We start from the raw sequence: 22,476 nt of genomic DNA, 5'->3' as shown, positions 1-22,476 counted from the left end.
TTTTAAACTCGGTTGATAAACTTTTAATTAGTTCAATGAAACATTATTAACAATGGAACTATTGCTCATACTTTAGCTGTCTATAGCCGATGTACATTGTACAATGAACATCCTTTATTAAGAGTTTCCCAAAAGGATTAGAGGTTGAAAATAAATCAAGTTATAGTCATCGACAACTTGATTGTTAGATAAGGATTCTTTAAAAAGTCCCTGAAGACGAAAACACCTTGTAGTTGAGATGATGAAATCGTAAATACAAAGCTGCTTCCCTATATGGAATGGATTCATTAAATCAGAAATTTTAATGATGAATTGGCAAATATATCAGTAAAATGGACCAGTTGCAGTGGGTGTGAAATTCCAAACGGAAAAGACAAGTCCCTCCTTCAATTTAACCGGTTACCCCGATAAAAAACGATCTTAAACCAAATAAAGATTAAAACTCAAATTACAAAGAAAGTCTCAGGAAGGGTACACTTTTAAATCAGGTAATTTTAACAATAGGATGAAACATAAAAGCAGTTAACAAATACAGAACAGAAACAAGCTGACAAGCTAACCCTTGAGTTTATTTTCGATTAAAAATCTCCATTGAGATGACAATATAATAACTTATCTATTTTTACAATAAAAATAACGAGCTATGACTTCTCAAGCTCACTCTTTGGATTATATTTACAATTCTTCTGTTTCAGTCTTATTTTGCCGACACGTGATCAGTACACGTGATCGGTACACGTGATCAGTACACGTGATCAGTACACGTGATCAGTACACGTGATCAGTACACGTGATCGGTACACGTGATCAGTACACGTGATCAGTAAGTTTGTCAGTTCATGAGCTAGACTTCTCCACAAAGTTGGGCAATTTTGACCTGATTCCTAAAACCTTATCTGTGATCTGCCAGAATTATTCAGATTCCGATTATCAAAATCTAGAACTAGTTCAGTCTTTTGTTAGAGCTAATTTTTGGAACCAGTGAACTCGACAAGTCTAGATTTATCAAAATTCATGTCAGGTTTTATAGGGCAAGATAAACCGGTCCTGTGACAAGTAAAATAGCTCCACCTCATAGATTGCTTTTATGTAAAGAACAGTTGCATTTCCCTACATAACACATCGTAGGTCAGATATTATTTCCCATACCCGGCATACCAACATGTTATCATGTCCCAATATTCTCATCTAACTCGCAAGAAACACGCAGGGTCATGCAGGTCATGTAGCATCGGAGAGAGATGGGCTGTTTAGGTTGTCCAATGAGCGGTGTCGGGTTATCTTCTTCTGTTTTATCTCGGATGAAGGCCACGTTAATACTGTTAACTTGACGTCTCCTGAAATACAGAACATGGTTAAATTGGTGCTATTTAATTGTTCGGCTCCTGGAGTCTGGACAAATATATGAAGCACTACGCCAATAAGCAACTATGAAATGAGGAGCTGCAGAAGTAAACTTAGATAGTCTTCGTAACCCCACGCCTTCGTTGATGAGTGCTCATAAAATTTCCCAAATCTTTTGGTAATTTTCAAAAATCATTAATTTTGAAGTAAATCGCGTTACTGTTAGGGTAAATGGCAACGTAAACTCATTGAGTAATGATGTAAAAGTGAAATAATAAAAACTCCAGATGCTCTCATTACCCTTATCATACAATGATAACTGATTGCATTTGTTCAATTCCCAAATCATAAGTTAAAAGTTCGTAATTATATTCTCAAACGGCACACACTAGATTGTCCTTATTAAACTCATCATCTAATTCACTATTTATTCCTAATTGAATCATTCCAAATTTCCTAAGAAATATTAGAGACCAAAAAAAACGTGGAAGCGCCAGAAAGTCTCCAAAAATAACAGTTTCTTATCAAAATCGGACCCATTTAAAGAACTGATAATACTCGGACACCATCACATTTTTATTCGCCCACATTTTCAATCGTTCGTCTTGCAAATCATGTTTATTTGGGTGGCATTGATCACCCTGCTGACACCCAGCTTACAAACTGATGATACTCTCAGGAAATACACATCTCTTAGCTTCCCTGGTGAAAGCAACAGCTCTATCTCATTTCTTCCAGACATCTCCCCCTTCGCTGACGTGTTTTCGTTTTGTGGCTGGTTTATGAAGATGAAGGTAAGGTCTGCAGGGTGGCCCATACTCCTCTCTTACGGTGGCGAGGAGCTACGGATACAGGACGACGGAGGACACAACTGTATCTTCGGAGCGGGGATAAGTCTAAGGAACAAGTTCGCAGGGATACGTCGACAAAGCTGGTACCACTACTGTTCCACGTGGAGTTCAGAGTCTAGAGAGTTCCGGGAGTACCTAGACGGGGACCTCATAGCATCACGTACCACAGCTCCAGGAAGACAGCTCCAGACTGGACTACAGTTCACTCTGGGCAACTATGGAAATGGCGGAGCACAAAGTCTGGCGTTCCAGGGAATCATGTTCAACGTAAATCTCTACGCTAAAGAGTTCTCGGGGGCGGACGTAAAGAGGATGTCAGGTGACATGTGCGCTCTGAGGAGTGAGTCTGAGGACAGTGAGTACAAGTTGAGCTGGCAGAACATTCTAGAGCAGCCCAGAAATGGGATGATAACCGAGGGGTACAGTGGGTGTTTGAGAGATGCTGCAGTAAAGAGCAGACTGGAGGAAGCGAGGAGTGGAGTTGAACAGAGCCAGAAAGATCTGATACAAGCTAAGATTCAACTGAGCGACATCGTGAGTGAACAAATGGTGGAGACTGGGCAGATATTGGAATCGGCTGGAAAAGGTGACCAGAATACAGCAGATTTATTAGACTCTAATCAAACTCTAATAATATTAGAGCTTACTACTCTTCTTAACAAGAAAAACGAGGAACTGACTAGACTCACAACTGTGCTTCAGAGAACTGTAGTGGAGCTCAAGGAAGAAGGGACTAAGCCACGGAAGGACGATACCGGGCAAAAGAAAAGCGTGATCAGAGGAGCTAGTAAGTGGGATATCCTGTACTCAGATGCCTTCTTTAACAAGACGATTACACCTCATCTCTCTGAGAAACTCCGTGATAGCTGGGATAACTTTTGCGGTAATTTCAATTTATTTTTAATTTGCATGGGGATTTGAGATATTACTGTTTCATCTTGAGTTTTAAAATGATAACAAAAGTTTATTGAAATTTGTATATTTGAAACGCAAATTGAGAAGAAACTTAGTTCGATATTTTTCAGAAAAACTTGTGGGGGTGACGATTACGGAACAAGTTATAGAACTGATGAAGCATCTGGAAAAAAGCTAAAATTGAAAGATTAAACAGAGAAAAGCCAACGAACATAAATTTGGAAAATATGTATTATGGACTGATAGGTGGACAGATCACTATATTCATATTTTACAAGGAAAATGAAAATGAAAATATAAAATTAAATATAATAATAACGTCTTCCATTTTTATACGTATTATTCGATTTCATTAGAATGGCAATATTCAGATTAGGGAGATTACGACTAATAATGGTTTTCAGCGAAGGAAGCTACGAGGTATGGCTGGAAATTATTAAAACATATTCACATAATGTAAAGTGGAATCCAAATCATGAAATTACAAGTACCTCTGGTATTTTTAATGAGCTGAGCAGCACTGTCGTGTGAAATGTTGATTAGAGAAGAACTATTACATCCCAACACGTGATCCCCTGGTCTCAACGTCGACCTGTTAAATATACATTTTAAATTACACGTAAAATTACCATGAATCAATTCACGTGACTCACTTAAACTTATTAAGGAGATAAGAGAATTAATGATGGTGTAGGAAACAGTATAATTAATAATATGAGCATGATACCGGACATAATTTGTTATTAAACAGTTGGTAAAATTTCTAGTCACAAATTGCATATTTTATAACCTTATTATTTTGACGTCAAGGTTGCTATTAATAGCATAATATTTTAAGAGCGACTTGCTTTCTCCAGAATAGAAGCTTGCAAAAAAGTAGTTTCGAAAATACATCCGAAAGAATATTCTAAAACACGTGATTTTATAAGGATGTATTTTACCTGCTAGCGAGGGATCTGCTAGAAATAGATTTGATGACGATTGGCAGGTCCCCCTGATGAGAACCAACTCCTCCAACTATTCTAAAACCCAAACTTGCGGTTGTCTCCTGTCGAGGAATTCGGACGATAGATAGTTTACCGAATCTGAAAAGGGAAGAGTCAGCTTCACTATTCAAACCAACCCTCCAAAAAGGCTACCATATCGTACCAAGAAACAAATGCTTGGTGGTAGTCACACAGTTAACACAAGAGATATCAAAAATCAAAGCTAATTTCACGAAGCTTCTGTAAAATGTGAAGGCGAAAAATACCAAAACGAAACTGATTGAATATGAAATAGTAATTACCCAGCGGAAGGAAGAGAAAAGGGCCAGTCCTTGCAAAAGTTGGTGGTGAGTGGGTTATCGAGCTCTATTCTCTGAATCTGAAGAGGGAACGTTCATTAACCGCCGATACGTTAAAAAACAAGTGGCATACACTCACTGTTTTAAAACTGCGCGATATATGTTATAATAGACCGACGCAGCTTGTTCTTTTGGGGAGGTTGCTTCACCCTAGTCCCAACTCATACCGTGTAATTGACATGGTTAAAACAGCCTCAATCTGTGAAGGGTGGTCGGTTTATCGTTCTTCATCGACGCGTTCGATCTATATCCATGCATGCCAGCAATCCATGCGCGCGCGCTCGCGTGACATCACAAAATGCCGAGAGATTATGCACTTTGATCTGCAAGATGTCGCCGCGCGTTACAGTGACGTAAATCTGAAACATTGCAATGATCTAACTTTCCCAGGTTCCGCCAGGGTTAAATAAAATGGGTCTGACACGCCCACAGGGTTTATGACGTACATTTCCTGCCTGGTTAAGTCCATAATCGTGACCGACTATGGGTAAACAGCTCAGCTAGATGTTAACCTATTGGCATCTACACGGCACTGTAGACCAATGTACGTGTACAATGGAGGCGATGTGCTACACGTTTGTTTTGAAAAGTGATAATGACAAACAAATCAGTTTGCAGCATCGATTGTTCAAATCCCTTAATCAATGTCACGTGTCAAACAAACTGCACCACCTCCCCACCATTACTATCGTCTTTTGGCAGTCATTTTCCTCTGATGTTCGTATGCTGAGCCTCAGCTTACCACGCTCTATGTGGATCTATAAACAACAAGTTGTATGTTTTGTAGCGAAACCCGCGCCACTAATACAACTTGTTGTAATTTATTTATTAACCATTTATCATTGTTAGAAATGTAGACAAATTTCCAGTTATCGCAAGAGTTGTCTCACTTGTTCAGAACAGATTTGTCTACATCCCTCATCATGGAAAAGTTTTTAAGCCCTCAGCGCTTGGACATCACCCTAACAGATAAAGGTGACGAAGTTGCAGATACCTACCTGCACTGGAAACAGACTCTAGACAATTTTATTACTATTCTTGGTGAAAAAGCTAACACCGAAGAGACACAATATATGGTGCTTTGCAATTATGTGAGCCCCTCAATATATACAACTATCAAGGGTGAAACAAAGTTTTCGGAGGCAGTTAAGATCTTGAATGGTTTGTTTGTTAAAACAAAGAATACTAACTTAACGAGATTTTGTTTATCTACACGGAGTCAAACTGAAGCTGAATCAGTTGATCAATTCGTCTTGGCGTTGCGGACACTGGCGAAACAGTGTAATTTTACCGAAGTATCAGCTGCTGTTCATGGGGAAGAGAGCATTAGAACAGCTCTTATCAGTGGGCTAAGGGACAAGCAAATTCGGCAGCGCCTAATGGAGGACACTAAAAGTTTAGATGATACCATCACTCTGGCTTGTACTCTGGAGCAATCAATCTCAAACAATGAAAAGTATAACGGTTCTAATCTAAATGGTATTGTTAAGGGAAACGATTCTGGACTGGATTCAAAGGATCATGCGGTTGTAGCTGCCACTCACGGCAATTCAGTTAGTCCTAATATAAAGTGTGGATATTGCGGTAAGAAGTACCATGTTCGAACAGCGTGTCCTGCTAATAATACTACTTGTAAAACTTGCGGTAAGCGCGGACATTGGGCACGAGTATGTCGATCAGCGACGGGTCTTGGGAAGATCGCACCTAATGATTACTTCTCTAAGAAGAACTCTGCAAACAACGTTTATACTCCAGTTAACAACGCCTACAACGTCCCGTCCGCTGATCAGCCCCAGCAATCATCCCCATTCTCTTATCTTTGTACTATGTCTCCATCGACACCTCCAACGCTGTCTCAGACAACCGTCAACGCAAAGGTAAATAATCATATCGCTTACATTTTGATTGACACTGGTAGCTCAGAGAGTTTTGTTGACTTGGGTTTTGCTAGGCGAAATGGCATAACGATAGGCCCTGGTACGAACAAAATAACTTTAGCTTCGGAATCAATGTCAACAAACACTCAGGGGTCCTGTGTAGTAGATATTGTGATTGAAGGCCACTCCTAGGGGGTGATGCAACGTCAATTAATGTCAATTAATGTCAATTAATGTCAATTAATGTCAATGTCAGTTTTGCAAAATTTTGGAATACTGACATTAATTGACACGATATTTTTCGACCAGAGATTATGTAGTTCTACCATATTTTTAGCACTTTAGAACGTTTATATCATCAATTTATTCACTACTATCACATGTGAAATGTGAAATGTGAAAAATTCAGATCATTAAATAATAAAACTAAAATAATACGGTTTTCCGAAATTAAATTTTCTTAAATGGACGTGGCCATCCAAGGGCGTGGTTCTCAACATCATCAGAACTTAAAACCCACATTAAACGAAATGACATTTATATTTGAATAACGAATCTTAAACAGCTAACATTACTCCTTCATACTAAAAAAGCCGATTCTAGATATTTTACCTGTATAAGAAACCAATAAAATATGGGCGTGGCCGGTGGGGACCGAAGATGGAAGAGTTGGAAGCTGAAATTTTTTTTGGTGGTCTTTGAACCTAAGAATCAACAGATAAGAACATACTCATAATTATTCAAGGACATTTTGTTTTTTTGAACCGGTCTAACTTACATAGACGTGAATATCTTGAATTAAATATTTATCGAATAATGATAATCTCAAATTTCAAGACAAATTAATGTCAATTAATGTCAATTAATGTCAATTAATGTCAATGTCAGTTTGGGGTTTTTATGGAATACTGACATTAATTGACGTTGCATCACCCCCCACTCCTATTCAGAGTGTAAATTATCAGTTATGGACAAACTATGTTGCGACGCAATCGTGGGTTTGGATTTACTCCGAAGTCATATGAATCTTGTGGTTAATTTCGGAGGAAATAGAGATCCCTTGGTGATAGATGAAGCTGGTAGGAACTGTGCACAGCTTTCAATGTCGAACCTTGAGCACATACCTCTATTCTCCACATTAATGGAAGGCACCAATCCAATCGCTTGTAGGTCCAGAAAGTACTCTGATGCAGAGAGAGCATTTATAGCAAAATCGGTTAAAGAGTTATTGGAACAGGGCACTATTAGGCCAAGTAATAGTCCTTGGAGAGCACAGGTCCTCGTTACAGGTTTAGATTCGGCAAGGCCCCGAATGGTGGTAGACTACTCTCGAACGATCAACAAATTCACACACTTGGATGCGTATCCTCTGCCAAACCTTGATACTATGGCCTCGCAGATAGCTAAGTACAGGATCTATAGCACATTTGATCTTAAGTCTGCCTACCATCAAATCCCGATTCTCGAAGGAGAAAAGCCACTCACAGCCTTTGAAGCAGCTGGGAAACTATTTGAATTTAATGGCATTCCCTTTGGAGTCACTAATGGTGGGCCTGTTTTTCAACGTAATATGGACATACTTGTGGAGGAAAATAAGTTAGATAGTGTTTTTCCTTATCTGGACAATATAACTGTTGGGGGCTATGATCAGGAAGATCACGACAAAAACGTCAAGGGGTTATTGTCGACTATTAAGAAGTTGGGACTAACGTTGAATCATGATAAGACTATAAGTTCAGTTGAAACTATAAACATTTTGGGCTATCAAATTTCTCACGGCACTATCCGTCCTGATCCTGAGCGCATGCAGCCGTTGAGGGACTTGCCGGTACCACATGATGCTGACTCACTAAAAAGGGCCATGGGCTTATTCTCTTATTATGCTAAATGGGTGCCAAAATTCTCGGACTTGGTACGACCTTTGATAGAACCGGAATTCCCCCTACAGAAAGAGGCAATCACGGCATTTAATAATCTGAAAACGTGTATAGAGGGTTCCTGTGTAGTCTGCCCTAACACTAATGAGCAGATGGTGCTAGAGTCTGACGCATCTGATTTTGCAGTCTCGGCCAGTTTGAATCAAGGAGGAAAACCGGTGGCATTCTTTTCTCGAACATTGAAGCCTCATGAAAGGAAACATCATGCAGTGGAGAAGGAGGCTTGTGCTATTGTGGAGGCATGTCGTGCGTGGCGGCATTTCTTAGTTAGCCGGCACTTTAAATTACTTACGGATCAGCAGGCTGTTTCGTACATATATGATAAAAAGAATCACGGAAAGACTAAAAACAGCAAGATAGACCGATGGCGTATTGAACTCAGCTGTCTAGACTTTGACATAGAGTACAGACCAGGCCCGCTTAATGTCACAGCGGACTGCTTGTCAAGAGCATTTAGTGCTGCTACATATCATACAGGTCCTTCCCTCTCTCGGATTCACGAAGAACTATGTCACCCTGGGGTCACTAGAATGTATCACTTCGTTAGGAGTAAGAATCTTACCTATTCTCTAGCAGAGGTAAAAGAGACAATCGCGAAATGTGTGGTGTGTTCTAAGATTAAACCACGTTTCTGTAAGTCCGAGAACTCTCCAGTGATTAAGGCAACACAACCTTTTGAACGATTGAGCATTGATTTTAAGGGACCCTTACCAAGTGGTACAGGGAACAGGTTCATATTAACTGTAGTTGACGAGTACTCGAGGTTCCCATTTGCCATTCCGTGCCGTGATCAAGAGTCAAGGACAGTGATTAAGGCGCTCATGAATTTATTTTCATTGTTTGGTACTCCGGGTATGGTTCACTCGGATAATGGACCATCACTCGTCTCTCACGAATTCAGATCATTCCTAATTGAGAACAACATTGGATTCTCAAATAGCAGCCGGTATAATCCCAGAGGAAATGGTCAAGTTGAAAGGTATAACGCTGTTATTTGGAAAGGAGTTGAACTGGCGCTGGCTAGTAAGAAACTAGCACCATGTCACTGGGAACAGGTCCTCCCTCAAGTTCTCCACTCTATCCGCACCTTATTATGTACCTCAACTAATCAAACACCTCACGAGCGATTATTTAGTTATGTTAGGAGATCTGCAACAGGTAATTCTCTACATTCTTGGCTTATTGGAGCATCCAAGGTTCTCCTTAAGAAACACGTGAGGTCGAATAAGTACGATGATTTGTGCGAAGAGGTGGATATTGTCTCACTTCAGCCTGAATCTGCTAAAGTTAAGTTTGCCTCCGGAAGGGAGGCCTCGGTATCGATTCGGGATATTGCTCCTCTGGCAGGTCAAGTTGAGATTGACCCTGGACAAAATTCTGATTGCGGTGAAGTACAGACTATTGATAGGGAATTAACCGCAGGACCTGTTGTAATCGGACAAGATAGTGGCTCTGTTCCTACTAAGAATACGCACAACCCTGCTGTTCCGCCGTCGGATGTTGTGGTACCGGACTTTACCCCTGCATTACGTAGGTCACAGAGGACTAATAAGGGAGTACCTCCTCCGCGGTTTGAGGCAGGTTGAAACTTTATTGACTTGCTGTTTAATGAATGAGATATTTTCTGGAATTGTGATTTTTATGGTATTAACCGGAATTATAACTTGGTAGATTTGAGGTTTTACAAATTATGTCGAATCGTGTTTTACAAATTCATGTTTTATGTGCCGTTTAGAACAACACATGTTTATGAAAGATGTATTTTTATACGAACCGATTATTTGGTTTTTGCGAGTATGTGACTTTTTATTTGAGAAGTTTATCAATGTTTTAAATGTATCCTTATCTGCGCATTGAAATGGCGCTAATTCGTATAAAAAGCACGAATTTTCAGCTGACGCGCGCATTTGCGCGTTTCCATTTGTTAAATTTTTAAATTTTATTTGATTTTTACGGGGGGTGTATGTTGTAATTTATTTATTAACCATTTATCATTGTTAGAAATGTAGACAAATTTCCAGTTATCGCAAGAGTTGTCTCACTTGTTCAGAACACAACTGATCTTGACTACCTACACACTCACCGTAAGAATTAGTTGATCAGAGTTCAAGTTTTTAAGAAGAGAAAGGACTTCCTGGAATCCCATTTCAACAAGAGAGTTGTTGTTTATCTTCACAATGCTATCTCCTACCTAAAACAGTATTGTTAACTAGTTTCATAATCAATGTATGGAATAAACAATACTTTCAGAAGTAGTTAATCGTAAATACATCAATCTAGATTTAAACCCGCTGTAACTGAATTATTTTCCTAAATTTCTTTACGAATTCGATACGCTTTAAGTACCTGAAATACTTAAAAAGTACTAACTGAATTACTCTACTTAAGTACTGATTACTTAATGCACTTTAAAAGCGAGTTTAAAAGTATAATAACCCTAAGTCCAGCTTCATGTGCTCGCGAAGTAACGTTAACATCAGTAATAAACACTGGTATATCCCCAATTATAGACCCCATTCCTCCAACAACAGAGAATCCTAACTTATCGTTATCTCCCTGTAGAATAGATATTTTTACACATGCTTTAAATATGTGAGAAATCAGAAATAAAATATTTTGAGATTTGACTGACACCCGAAATATAAATAGAGGTTCAATCGTCGATAATTAATTCTCGTTCTGTTGAAAACGTTACAAAGTTAACGTTTAAAGTAGATAGTGACTAACAGTCGAAAAGGAGATGTTGATAGTGTCGATGTGGGGTAAGTCAGGAGAATCTAGCTCGATAAGAGCGGGTTTGAAAGAGATAAGAGAAGTGAGATAAGGAGCCAAAGTTTTGCTACATTCCGAGGGAGATAAGGATCTCTGGATCAGGAACTTTATCACTCCTGTCTGCCTCTGAAATGGATATAAATTCATTGTAATGCAATTACTGCGAAGAGATTAGAGTTCTCTACAATTCATCGTTCAAGAAAACGTTATATTATTATTGTTTTAAACATTTTGCCACAAATTACCGTATTATACCATCATTAACAATACCTTGATAATATCTGCGGCGTTTTGTTGGGATACGTTTTGAAGAGATACGCCATTTACACTTAGTATTCTATCGTGTTGCTTTATTAGGTTACTTAGCTCTGCTATACTATTCTCGATCTGAAAAAGAAAGTACTTGTAAATACAAAGCTTTACTACAGGGCAGGTGCCAGGTGGCCCATAATTCACGAGATCATAACTCGGTGAGATTTTAAAGCACTATTAACCTGAAGCTTTGGCACAAGTTTAAGATATTTCAACCGGGAGCATTCAGAAAATATTGAGTGCATTGCCCAAATCGATGTTATTATATTGCAAAATAGTGAAAAAGAGGGAGTGACAGGCCACACCCTCTGTATAATAAACATTTGTTGAGATGGCAAAACTCCCATATTAATGAGATAACAATTGACACAAGAGAGGGTTCATATTACACGCAGAGTAGCAATATCAATACGAAAAAGGGACAAATCTAACTTTGAGCAGTAAAGGTTTCAAAGAATGTGGTTTGTAGGATGAAACAAGTTATTACACGTTATTAGACACGTACCAAGTTCAAAACTTTAACACCAGGCTCCCGAGGAGAGCTCATTATTCTGATCCCTAATTCTTCTCCCTGTAGTTTCGTCAACTCCACAAAATGAGGCTCTATTTGAACTGAGTGGGTTCGTAATTTAGAGGCGTGAAATTTAGAGGGTGACAACATCGCCATGTAGGCATATTTGGTATCCTCAGATAATCGATAGCTTCGATCACCACCAGCTATTTGATTAGATTAAAGCACATCTCAAAGTTAGACTCACGTTCAACACTGTTTGGTTTAACACTGGAAGTTTTAGAGGAAGGTCTGAGGATCAGAAGTCTGATTGGCGAAGAAGCTTTGTCGAGTAGAGAGAAAGCCTGCTTGTGCGTTACACTCCGCAAACTACACCCGTTTACCTGAGGTATCAGGGAGTTAATTATAAGGGTATTTGTGAGAAGGGGGAGCCTGAGTCTCGATATCTTTAGACATATATTTTATACTGGTTACCATTCAGTTACCATTCAGTCTCCCTAGACGTCCAGATCGCTGATCTTTGAATCTAGACCATCAACAACTTACTGGATATTATAGACTTGACAATTCCTATTTGACAGAGATACCCCCGAATATTTAGCGTCGATCAGAATTTCGAAACAATACACAAAAAGTCACGTGCGGGATATCGCGTGCGAGATATTTTTATTTTTGAGCTTCGACAATGCAATATAGATATTAGATATTGAATAAGAACTTGACACAATTGAATATCTTGAACAGCTGCGAGATATTACGTTCTAGAATCTAGATTGGTAAACTTCTACAATGTAATTTAGATATTGAATAAGAACTAAATATAACTGAAAATCAGATCAATAATGATATTGGACATATCACACTATTGTAGCCCAATGATCATATTGCTTGCAGCAGCTCTGTAATATTGCTTTCAGTTGTAATGAAGTTTAAAATGCTCATCTCATGTTCGTCATCACGTACGACAAAAGTTTAAAAACTGACTTTCAAAGTAAGCTAACAACTAGCTAGAAGCTGATCGTTTTCTAAACTTAACTGTAAAGTTTATTGAAAATATTGCAAAAATTAAGGTAAATATCCAATAATTTGTATACTGTGATATAACTGTATATTGGACAAATGTAACGCCGTTGCCCGTTACATTGTTACGAGTTCATAATGTAAATATTTTCACTCCGTTTGTGTTGACAGTCAGTGCAACACGTTAACAACAGATAGTCAACTCAATACAGCCAAATATTACATACTCTACTTAGTAACAAGTTCAGTTCTATAATGTGATTCATACAACTCCTGATTACGTTATAACGTCTGATTACATAACGTCATGTGTTCCAGACAACTCAAGTTACCCTTAAATCTGGTAGCCCCTCTGAGCTATGCATGAGTTCAAATTTAATACTGGACTGAGATAATTTGTCCGGACCATTTAGGAGCCGGGATTCTGTTAAATTGTGACAGAGGAGGTACTTACATATTACAGGCTGATATTGGGAATATTACCTAAATATGCTATTTGAAGTGTCAGCTTAAAATTATGGGCTTCTAACAGCACTAGCACCGATTTTAGACTGACCCAAATAAGAGAATAGGATACAGATGCGTCAATTTCAAAGTGACATTTGAACAATAACCTTATTTTCCATATATAAAATTATAAAACTCAATCTCTAAACGAAATTATAGATTTGAAAATCACGAGCAAAAATTGTCAAACACAAGGATATATTTTGAATGCTTATCTCACCTCCATAATCTGATCTCCGACCTTGAGCCTCTTATCCCTGTAACAGATACTGTGTTTCATGACATCCTGTATTATAATATGCGTCACATTTGTATCAGATCCTCCGAAGATTGTCAGTCCTAATCTGTCTCCTTGTCTCCGGATTATCTCTATCAGAGTTGGCTCGTTTTCCTTGATCTCTGATGTTGCTTCTTTCACTGGGATGGTCAATTGTAAATTTAAAAAATACTTCAGTTTTATAGGGGGGGTCAACCTCATTTTACCTCATTTTACCTCATCCCAATTTTGCCTTTTTTGGCTGGCCTCATGAGGTAAAATGAGGTAAATTTCGGCAAAAATTTTTAACAGGTAAAATTCTCTTAATCGTCAATTTAGTCACGAAGGAGTATGGAAGGAGTTCTAAATGTGTGCTCCTCTAATATAAACAGTAGGAAATGGTTAACTTAAGTCGAGGTCTCAGGTCTCTACAATGTCGGGAAGTTCCTGCAGGAATTTGCGCATTGCGCTTGACGCGCAAGATTCACAGCGCCAAAAGCGAAGGTCGTAGAGACATGAGACCTTGACTAAAGTTAACCATTTCATACCATTGCTGTATGAGTATGTCACTTTCAGAGTCCTGAACACACTCCCATATCTCTTAATCGTCAATTATATGAATTTTACCTGTTAAAATATATCATCTTTTACTGATATCAATTTAGTTTAACACTGTTAGTTTTAAAAAAGAAAATAATACTTCACACCAAACTAACACACAATATGAGAATATAGAGAGGAAGGTTTTCTTGGAGACCTGGACCATCAAAATAGTGTACATTGCTACTGTCATTGTCAATCAAGACTCAAGAATAAGAGGGTCTAGTTGTGGGATTATGCTGGATAACAGATATGATAAGTGGTAACATCCTACAAAAGAATGTTATCTTACTAAGGAATTTTCCTCTTACCGAATTATACAAGAAGTTAACTAAGTTCCTCCTAGTCCTAAGCACTTTCTTGTTTCAGAGGGAATGAGTGATTTAAAAAGATGAGGCCAAAGAGTTAGTTGTGAAGAAGGCATTTGTACTCTGTAATTTCTAAGCTTATTTTTTTCGATATTTATAGCTATTTACTGATCTTGTTTTGACGTATCAGCAAGAGATCACTGGACCTCGTTAGTTGTTAGTCATGTTATGCTGATCCAGTTACGAGTAATTGTTCGACCTCATTTAATACTGACCTATCAATGACGAGCTATGAAGTAATCAGTGGATCTCGTCAATGCTCATCCTGTCCGGACTGTCAGTGACGAGTTATGAAGAAATAAATGAAGACCTCATTAATTCCTTGTTCCAAGAAGATATTCCTCAGGTAACAACCCCTTCGGGCCTGCTTCTGAACATAATATGAAGATTCGAAAACCTAGTCAACCTAAATTGGAACTTGTTGACTGCATTGGAAAATGGAGAACAATCGAGAAATGAAAATCAGTGCCAGGATATAATCAAAGTTGAATTCGGAATCCAAGGAAAACCTTCCTTTTTTATATTATCATATTGTGCGTTAGTTTGGTGTGAAGTAATATGTTCTTTTTTAAAACTAACAGTGTTTTAAACTAGATTGATATCAGTTAAAGATGATATATTTTAACAGGTAAAATTCATATAATTGACGATTAAGAGCTGTAGGAGTGTGTTCAGGACTCTGAAAGTGGCATACTCTGATAGCAATGGTATGAAATGGTTAACTTTAGTCAAGGTCTCATGTCTCTACGACCTTCGCTTTTGGCGCAGTGAATCTTGCGCTTCAGCGCAATGCGCAAATTCCTGCAGGAACTTCCCGACATTGTAGAGACCTGAAACCTCGACTAAAGTTAACCATTTCCTACTGTTTATATTAGAGGAGCACACATTTAAAACTCCTTCCTAACTCCTTCGTGACTAAATTGACGATTTAGATAATTTTACCTGTTAAAAATTGGTGAAAAATATGGGCGTGGCCCAAGTCAGTATTATACGAAACCGTAGACACAAACAAGAATTGCGCCGGTTAGCGGACGCTAGATTTCCATCGACCGTACTCGTAGGCATTGCCTTTTAAAATTTAAAATTACAATTTACAAAAGCCATGTGAAGGAATGGTTGTTTACAAGTCTACATAAGTTGTTACTGTTAGATTGAATAAAATGGTAGTCGTGAAATCCGTATTAGGTAATCATAATGTAACTCATAATAATATTTACGGTCCATTTCGTATAACAAATTAATCGCTCGACAATCATGTTCAACATAATATCAGCATCATAATTTGTTCAACAAAGGATGATCATGATGATTAATTACTCTGCACTCGACTGTCACGTAACTTTTTCAACTCGTTCTCTAGCTGGCCCTGAACGACTATTCGAAACCCTAACCTATTATCTGATATACTAATTCCAATTTTAGAACAATCTCGAAGATCGACTGTAAAGTGATTATCATTAAGCACGCTCGTTCAACAATATAACGGATTATTAATAATCTTCATTTAACTGATTGGGATCAGGGATCTGAGTTTTGACACATGCAATTTTGCAATGATCTTTCTAATTTCTAATTTCTAATAGTAATAGCATTATCGGGAGCCAAGTCGATTGTTGCACCAATAACTCACAACATAACGTGAAATTAGTATGTTAATGGTATACTTGTACTTGTAGCGCATCAATGATCAACATTATTTATATTAAAATCCATTTAAAACAACAGAATAAATTATTGTAATTACATACGTACGCTGACCTATGACCGTAACTGTTATGAAAACTTCAGTCAGCTTGGCGCCGCGCATTTGAAAGTGTAATACAATCGTCGAATCGTGCAAACGTGTGCGGAGGGTAACCGTGGAGATGACACCATTACTGCTCCGCGCGCAGAGAAGATGCATTTAAATGGTTATGCGGAGGGTAATGCATGTTTTCCTTTGTGACACAATTCATGACTCACGTGACACGAAAAACATACCTACCCACTATACCCGTCCTCAATTCCTACTACTTCTAACCATCTATTGCCTTTTTAAGGCGATGGAAAAAATTGTTTGGTTGTTCCTGATCCTATAGAGCAACTAATTAGAGGTGATATCTAATTATTTGAACGAAAAGTGGTTTTGTGAACCGCCCTTTATTCTACAGCGAATCATGAACAATGAACATGTACATAAGAACTTAGAATTGTATGAAGTATGAGTTTATATGAGTAATTTATTATGAAATGACCTTTCACTATGCAATTTCGATTAAATTCATGTAGATATCCAATTCAGTTCCATGCACAACTGTTGTTTACATTTGGTCTAGTTAGACACAATTTGTTTCAGAGTGACTCGATAATCGCAATATCAAACTAAGATATTATTTAAATGGTCCATGTCATGCAATGCGGAAATATCCCCATAAATTGGCAACTGCCAAAGTGACACTAAAGTTATTGCCAATTCCTTTACAAAACTTAGCAAGTGCTATTAACAATTTCCTAATGTATCATGGAAATTGAAATGTTCAATTTTCTTTTCATAAATAATAATTATAATGCGAAGTTTTATTTACCCCAAGTTTGGAGAGTAAGTAGGTTAAACTGGGAATGCCCCTTCCCAGGGACCACATCACCCCTAATAAACCATTAAATATCATGGGAGACCATGCACAGCCTCGAATTATAGTATAATGACTTCGAATAAACCTTTTTTGTCTCTAAAAAAAGGCTTAGAAAACTAGATTTATTTACCTCATTTTACCTCATTTTACCTCATCCCAATTTTGCCTTTTTTGGCTGGCCTCATGAGGTAAAATGAGGTTGACCCCCCCCCCCCCCCCCTTTATATTAAGATAAAATAAATTATGATGGACTCTTTTGATGATCTACTTGATCTTGGATGATATTTTAATACATGAAATGTTGTTTTACACGATATGTTCTTCTACAGTCTACACGATATGTTGTTCTACATGATATGTTGTTCTACATATTGTTCTATTATCTATACAACTGTTTTGACCAGGTTCAACACAATACCACAATACAAGAGAGACGTGAACACAGGACAGAGTAAAAGTAAGAATTAATGAACATTGCCTCCAGCCACATACACATGGAAGTTAATGTACGTAAGATCATCACACATATCTTGAAGAGAATAATTGCAATATTACTGTAATTTGATCTTGACTATTTCTCGAAACAAGCGAAAGTTAACTACATCAGGGTCAACGTGCCTTGCCAACACATCTGTATCATTCCACAATGTGTGTGATGAAGGTAAATCATTGGATTTATAGAAATGAAATGAGTTGTTGTTTGTAATCTGATCGCGAATAATAAACTACGGATAATAAACTGTGTGCTGTGCCAAGAGTTTTATAAATATGTGGACACTGAACAGCTACCGTATTAGCCCACAGTTACATTTGGTAGATCATTGACCACAGCGAGACCCCTGGAGCAACACACAAAGTTTATAATCGCGCATAAATATAGTTTATTCAATCTGCTGTACGGAAAGGCACGTACACCAACAAAAGTTAGCAATTATATATTTACAAAGTCCGTTATTGAATTAAAGCTTATTTAGAATTATATGATAGACTGGGATATTGGTGGGAAATGAGTAATATTTGTTCTGACACGTGACGCTGATCATGGTGGATTTGATTTGCTGCGCTACTGCAAGCTGATTTGTCAAGCACTAAACTGTCACGTGAGGGAAAAATATATGGCTAACCTGAGCTCCGATATTCATGGTTATAAATTATTCAATCCGGAAGAACACCAATCACAAATTAATTAATTAGGTTTAATTAATTAATTACAATATTAAAACAATCACCTGGTTGATTCTGAAACTCGCAGAGATGATTATGTTCCTCTATAAGTGTTCTGGGTAGCGTGAGTAGACACCCATTGTTTGCGTATTTACACGCAACCTGCAAAACAAAACAAGTTTTAATAAGTTTGGTAGTTTTTACAAAACCAAAACACTTGATTCCCATCATCAACAACATTCAGTTAAACGATCCAGTCACAAAGAATTAAAGATATGAGGTCACCTTTGGCAAATACTTAAGCCTTTTAAGATATCAACAATCTACATGCGACCGCTTCTTCATTGTTCCCCGAACACCATCGAAATTGAAGAAGCATTTAAAGTTATCGACAACTCATCTTATTGAGTGAGAACGTAGTCATTGTCACAATTAAAATGCTTGGCTACTGATCTGCAGTATAAAAATGCGAAAGCATTATAGCGGTTATTGTTGAAAACTTCATTTTGGACATGCCTACAGAAAATACACTACGTCGGAGCCTACCTAAAAGAAGTTATTTAATCGTTACAATGCATGGTCTGTGTTTGTATCAAAGTTTGTAAGCATACACTCAAGTCAAGCTATTACACTAACACATCATTATATATATTATTACTCAACTCAAACTATTACACTTATTATGCAGGAGAGGTTGACCTTACATTATGTGTACTACTTTACGCACAGGCTAGTTGTCATACACTTGCTATTGACAGCGGACTTGTACATATAATTATGTAGTTTGACAAATTAGGGAGTTGCGCTGCAAATGACTGTTAAAATCAAGTAACGATTACCCAATTAGTTCTACCAACCAAAGGCCAGTCAATATCGCTAGAACTGTAATCATGGTTATTATAACGAATGTTACATCACGGGATGATCTACTGATTATAACCTAGTACTAATTAGTAATTATACCCTCAGCGGTTTACTACACAGGCAGCATGTACCTCTATTTTGGGACAGTGGTTAGCGAGGTGTATCTCAATCTTCTGCCTCTCCATACCTTCCTGACACACTGGACACGATACCTGGGGAAGAAGGATTGTTTACTTAATTACTAATTACTAATTACTACAAATCTATTACATTTGTTGAGGTGATACCCCCTTGTGGATGGCTGTAAAAAGCCGAAACTAGTCGAGTCACAAGCAGCTCGCCTCGAGGTACATCGTTTTCATGCTTCCATGACTATTTCTTCAATTGGAGAAAGGAAGATTTAATTAGTTAATTCAGCTCACTAGTACACAATATGTAAATGTGTAAGAATGATGATAATTTGTTATGATGATATTGCGATAATGGCTACAGAGTTCTTATAGTTAAGATTATGCTACTGAGTATTACCTGCTGATCGGGATCTGTTAAAAAAGTACGCACAATCTTATTACCGAGAATTATTAAAAGCTACTGAAGTACAACATGAAATTACCCTTAATTTGTTGAGGATGTTTCGAACGAGGAAAGTAGAAGGTCTCAGATCTGAGAAAAGTAGACATTTCCTACAGTTTGGGCACAGTTTCTTGATCTTGATACACGGTTCAATACAAGCTGCACAGAAGGTGTGCCCACAGGGGGTGTCTATAGGCTGCTGTATTGGCTGCAGACATATCGTGCAGTTATACTCGTCAGGCACCTGGAGGGGTTTTTGTGAGTTTTTAAGAGAGTTTGAGTTTTGTTTTCAGAGTTTTGGGTGTTATAATATGTTTGTTGTTCGTTGGTAATGGTATTTGTTAATGTTTTATGTGTTTTCTAGCATTGTTAATTTCAGCAGGTCTTGTTTGTATGTATTCGTGTCTGTGTCTCTCCCGTAGTAGACGTTTAGTTTTCATCACACAGCCACAATGTCACCACGCAGCCACAATCGCACTAAGATTTCTAAATATAGCTCTGCCAGCTATCTTCACAACACACCCTGGGAAACTTGTTAAATATTCCAAGTATGTGATATCTTACCATCCGGGTAATACTCACCCGGATATCCTGATCACGAACAGAACCGGAAATCTAAATTTTGTCTGATTTCTTGTCGTAATAAGGGCTTCAAAAGGTTCTGTATTTTCCTGGGTGTGTGCCAAATGTACATGATATTACTTAGTCAAAGAAGCCTCAATATACAGCACAGTAATACATATAACAGCTCTATCCGTGTAATAACTATGTGTTATTCTGAGTAGTGCAGTAGGTCGGCCTCAATATCAGTGCTGACTGCTGACTGCTGAGCGAGGTCTGCTGATTATTTAGTGGCCACCACCACCACACACAATGATATGTTTCAGTGAGGATATGTTTTATGTTAGAATCATGTAGAATGTATAATGTGCTATTTATAGTTTATCATATCTTGTAGATTATAAGAGTGACCATCACTTGATATCATTTATATTCTCGTTATCGAATTTTAGGGATATTTAGGATAAATGCCAAGATTTCAAGGAAAAATCTGAAACCTAGGATGTTTATTTAACCCGGAATTTATTGTTCACACGTACCTATTGAACAACTCACGTTATTCTCCTAAGAATTGTACACAAATTTCAGGGTTTAAAATAGGATTCTAACTTAGATTTCCAGAAAGTTTCTTAGAATCTTGTCGATCAAAATGGGTGTGGCTTGCCACTCCCTATTTTTTCAGCTTTTGACTGTTACGTGATATGTATCGTGAATTCCCCAGAAAGACCGAGCACTCAAAGAGATACCGTATTACGAGCTACGTCTGGCACGACGCTTGCTTTCAGAACTTCTGCATGCTAAACTTTCTTAACTATTCAGTATTCGTGTTCGAATCTAAATGTCTCCTGATCACTTTAATATTAACATGATATCAAGCAAATAATATTTTTTCTGGGGGAACAATTTGATATCGCCATTATTTCGAGCTGAGTTAAATCATCAAGGTTTAGCAGCGATTAGAACTCCTTCATTTCACGTGCATTTCTATTATATCATCATATTTCTGTCGTGTTTTTATTTGAATTATTACATAGAACGAGGAAATAGACTGTATTTCCAGCTTTTAAAGTTTAACTGTTATTTAGAATTTGTAACAAGTGAACTGACCAATTTCCTCTAATATACTCCTGATAGTAACGAAGTGAACTACGCGCATTTTACAACCCCTCACTCACAAGTTCTCACTAATGTTTCTATATGCAGTAACATTGTAATTTTATAATCGAATGTCCTGGCTTGAATGCCATGGAAACAACAGAGTGTAGCGATTAGGTTCGGCAACAAATCCCTGGTTGCTTCGTATGTTGAGAACACTCATTAACAACCAGGAACGAGTAACTAAACACCCGAGATTTGTCAACAAACAGTTCGGGTAATCGAGAAAGATTACTGATCAAAGGGACAAGGTTAAATCATCGTCAGTTGATTCGTCTGGAAACTCAAACGAGTCCCACAAAAATTTGTTAAGTATTATGAATATCACTGAGAAGAAGAAACAGTGTAGTTCTGACGTTAGATTCAAGACGGCAATCAACCGATCAACTTGCACCGATCAGTCACGTGACAAAGTCTCAGTCACGTGACAAAGTCTCAGTCACGTGACAAAGCGTATACATTTCACCTCCCAAGGGGTCGTAATGAGATCTGTCAGCTACAATACATACCACACGACATGACCTTGTCTATTTGTCTAAGTATTGTAAATGTATCTTTTGGGTTGGGTCAGTCGTACGAGTCAGAGAAGTGAAAACTTCAAAAATAAAAAAGTTTACGGAATATGAAACATTATTATGAAGAAAGGGAAAGTTCAAAGTTATTTACATAAAATGCTGAAATAATTTAAGACCATTTCGCATTTTTTCACAATTTAGCTTCTTTTACCTCGTCTACATAAGTGTAAATGTGGTTTTGTTCATTCCTCTCGTGTTTCTCGTGGCACTGAGCACACAATCCCGGTTCTAATACCTCTTCATCCATTTGATAGGTTCTGCATACCTCTTAATAATAATACATCTTACATCAATACCTTAAATATTTGGTGTGTTAGGTGCTGCATAACTCTAAATCTTTAATATTTACTTTGACAA

The 22,476-nt window shown here is 37.8% G+C and overlaps 3 protein-coding genes across 3 annotated transcripts in view; 2 read left to right on the top strand and 1 right to left on the bottom strand.

Annotated features, from left to right (window-relative positions):
- On the bottom strand, nt 1-22,429 carry LOC134820003 (ligand of Numb protein X 2-like). Its single transcript, XM_063830171.1, has 15 exons — nt 22,271-22,429; nt 19,869-20,072; nt 19,387-19,467; nt 18,457-18,553; nt 13,612-13,808; nt 12,112-12,247; nt 11,859-11,965; nt 11,312-11,428; nt 10,997-11,167; nt 10,706-10,825; nt 10,353-10,460; nt 4,399-4,475; nt 4,052-4,195; nt 3,602-3,702; nt 1-1,337 (listed from the first exon to the last, which is right to left on the bottom strand). Exons 1-15 carry the CDS (start codon nt 22,364-22,366, stop codon nt 1,222-1,224), a joined length of 1,872 nt encoding a protein of 623 aa, XP_063686241.1. The 5' UTR covers nt 22,367-22,429; the 3' UTR covers nt 1-1,221.
- Nucleotides 1,871-3,466, top strand: LOC134820006 (uncharacterized). Its single transcript, XM_063830178.1, has 2 exons — nt 1,871-3,078; nt 3,221-3,466. The coding sequence occupies exons 1-2, from the start codon at nt 1,959-1,961 to the stop codon at nt 3,286-3,288; spliced, it is 1,188 nt and encodes a 395-aa protein (XP_063686248.1). The 5' UTR covers nt 1,871-1,958; the 3' UTR covers nt 3,289-3,466.
- LOC134820004 (kelch-like protein 20) overlaps nt 19,514-22,476 on the top strand; it is a 75,263-nt gene continuing 72,300 nt past the window's right edge. Inside the window, exon 1 of the mRNA XM_063830172.1 lies at nt 19,514-19,535. The gene's annotated coding sequence lies outside the window, so the exon portion shown is untranslated. The remainder of the gene's footprint in view (nt 19,536-22,476) is intronic.

Source organism: Bolinopsis microptera, chromosome 8, assembly GCF_026151205.1.
Source record: "Bolinopsis microptera isolate Bmic1 chromosome 8, MBARI_Bmic_1.0, whole genome shotgun sequence".
NCBI lineage: Eukaryota > Metazoa > Ctenophora > Tentaculata > Lobata > Bolinopsidae > Bolinopsis > Bolinopsis microptera.
The sequence above is the reverse complement of the archived record's forward strand: the minus strand, read 5'-3'. Positions and strand labels throughout refer to the sequence as shown.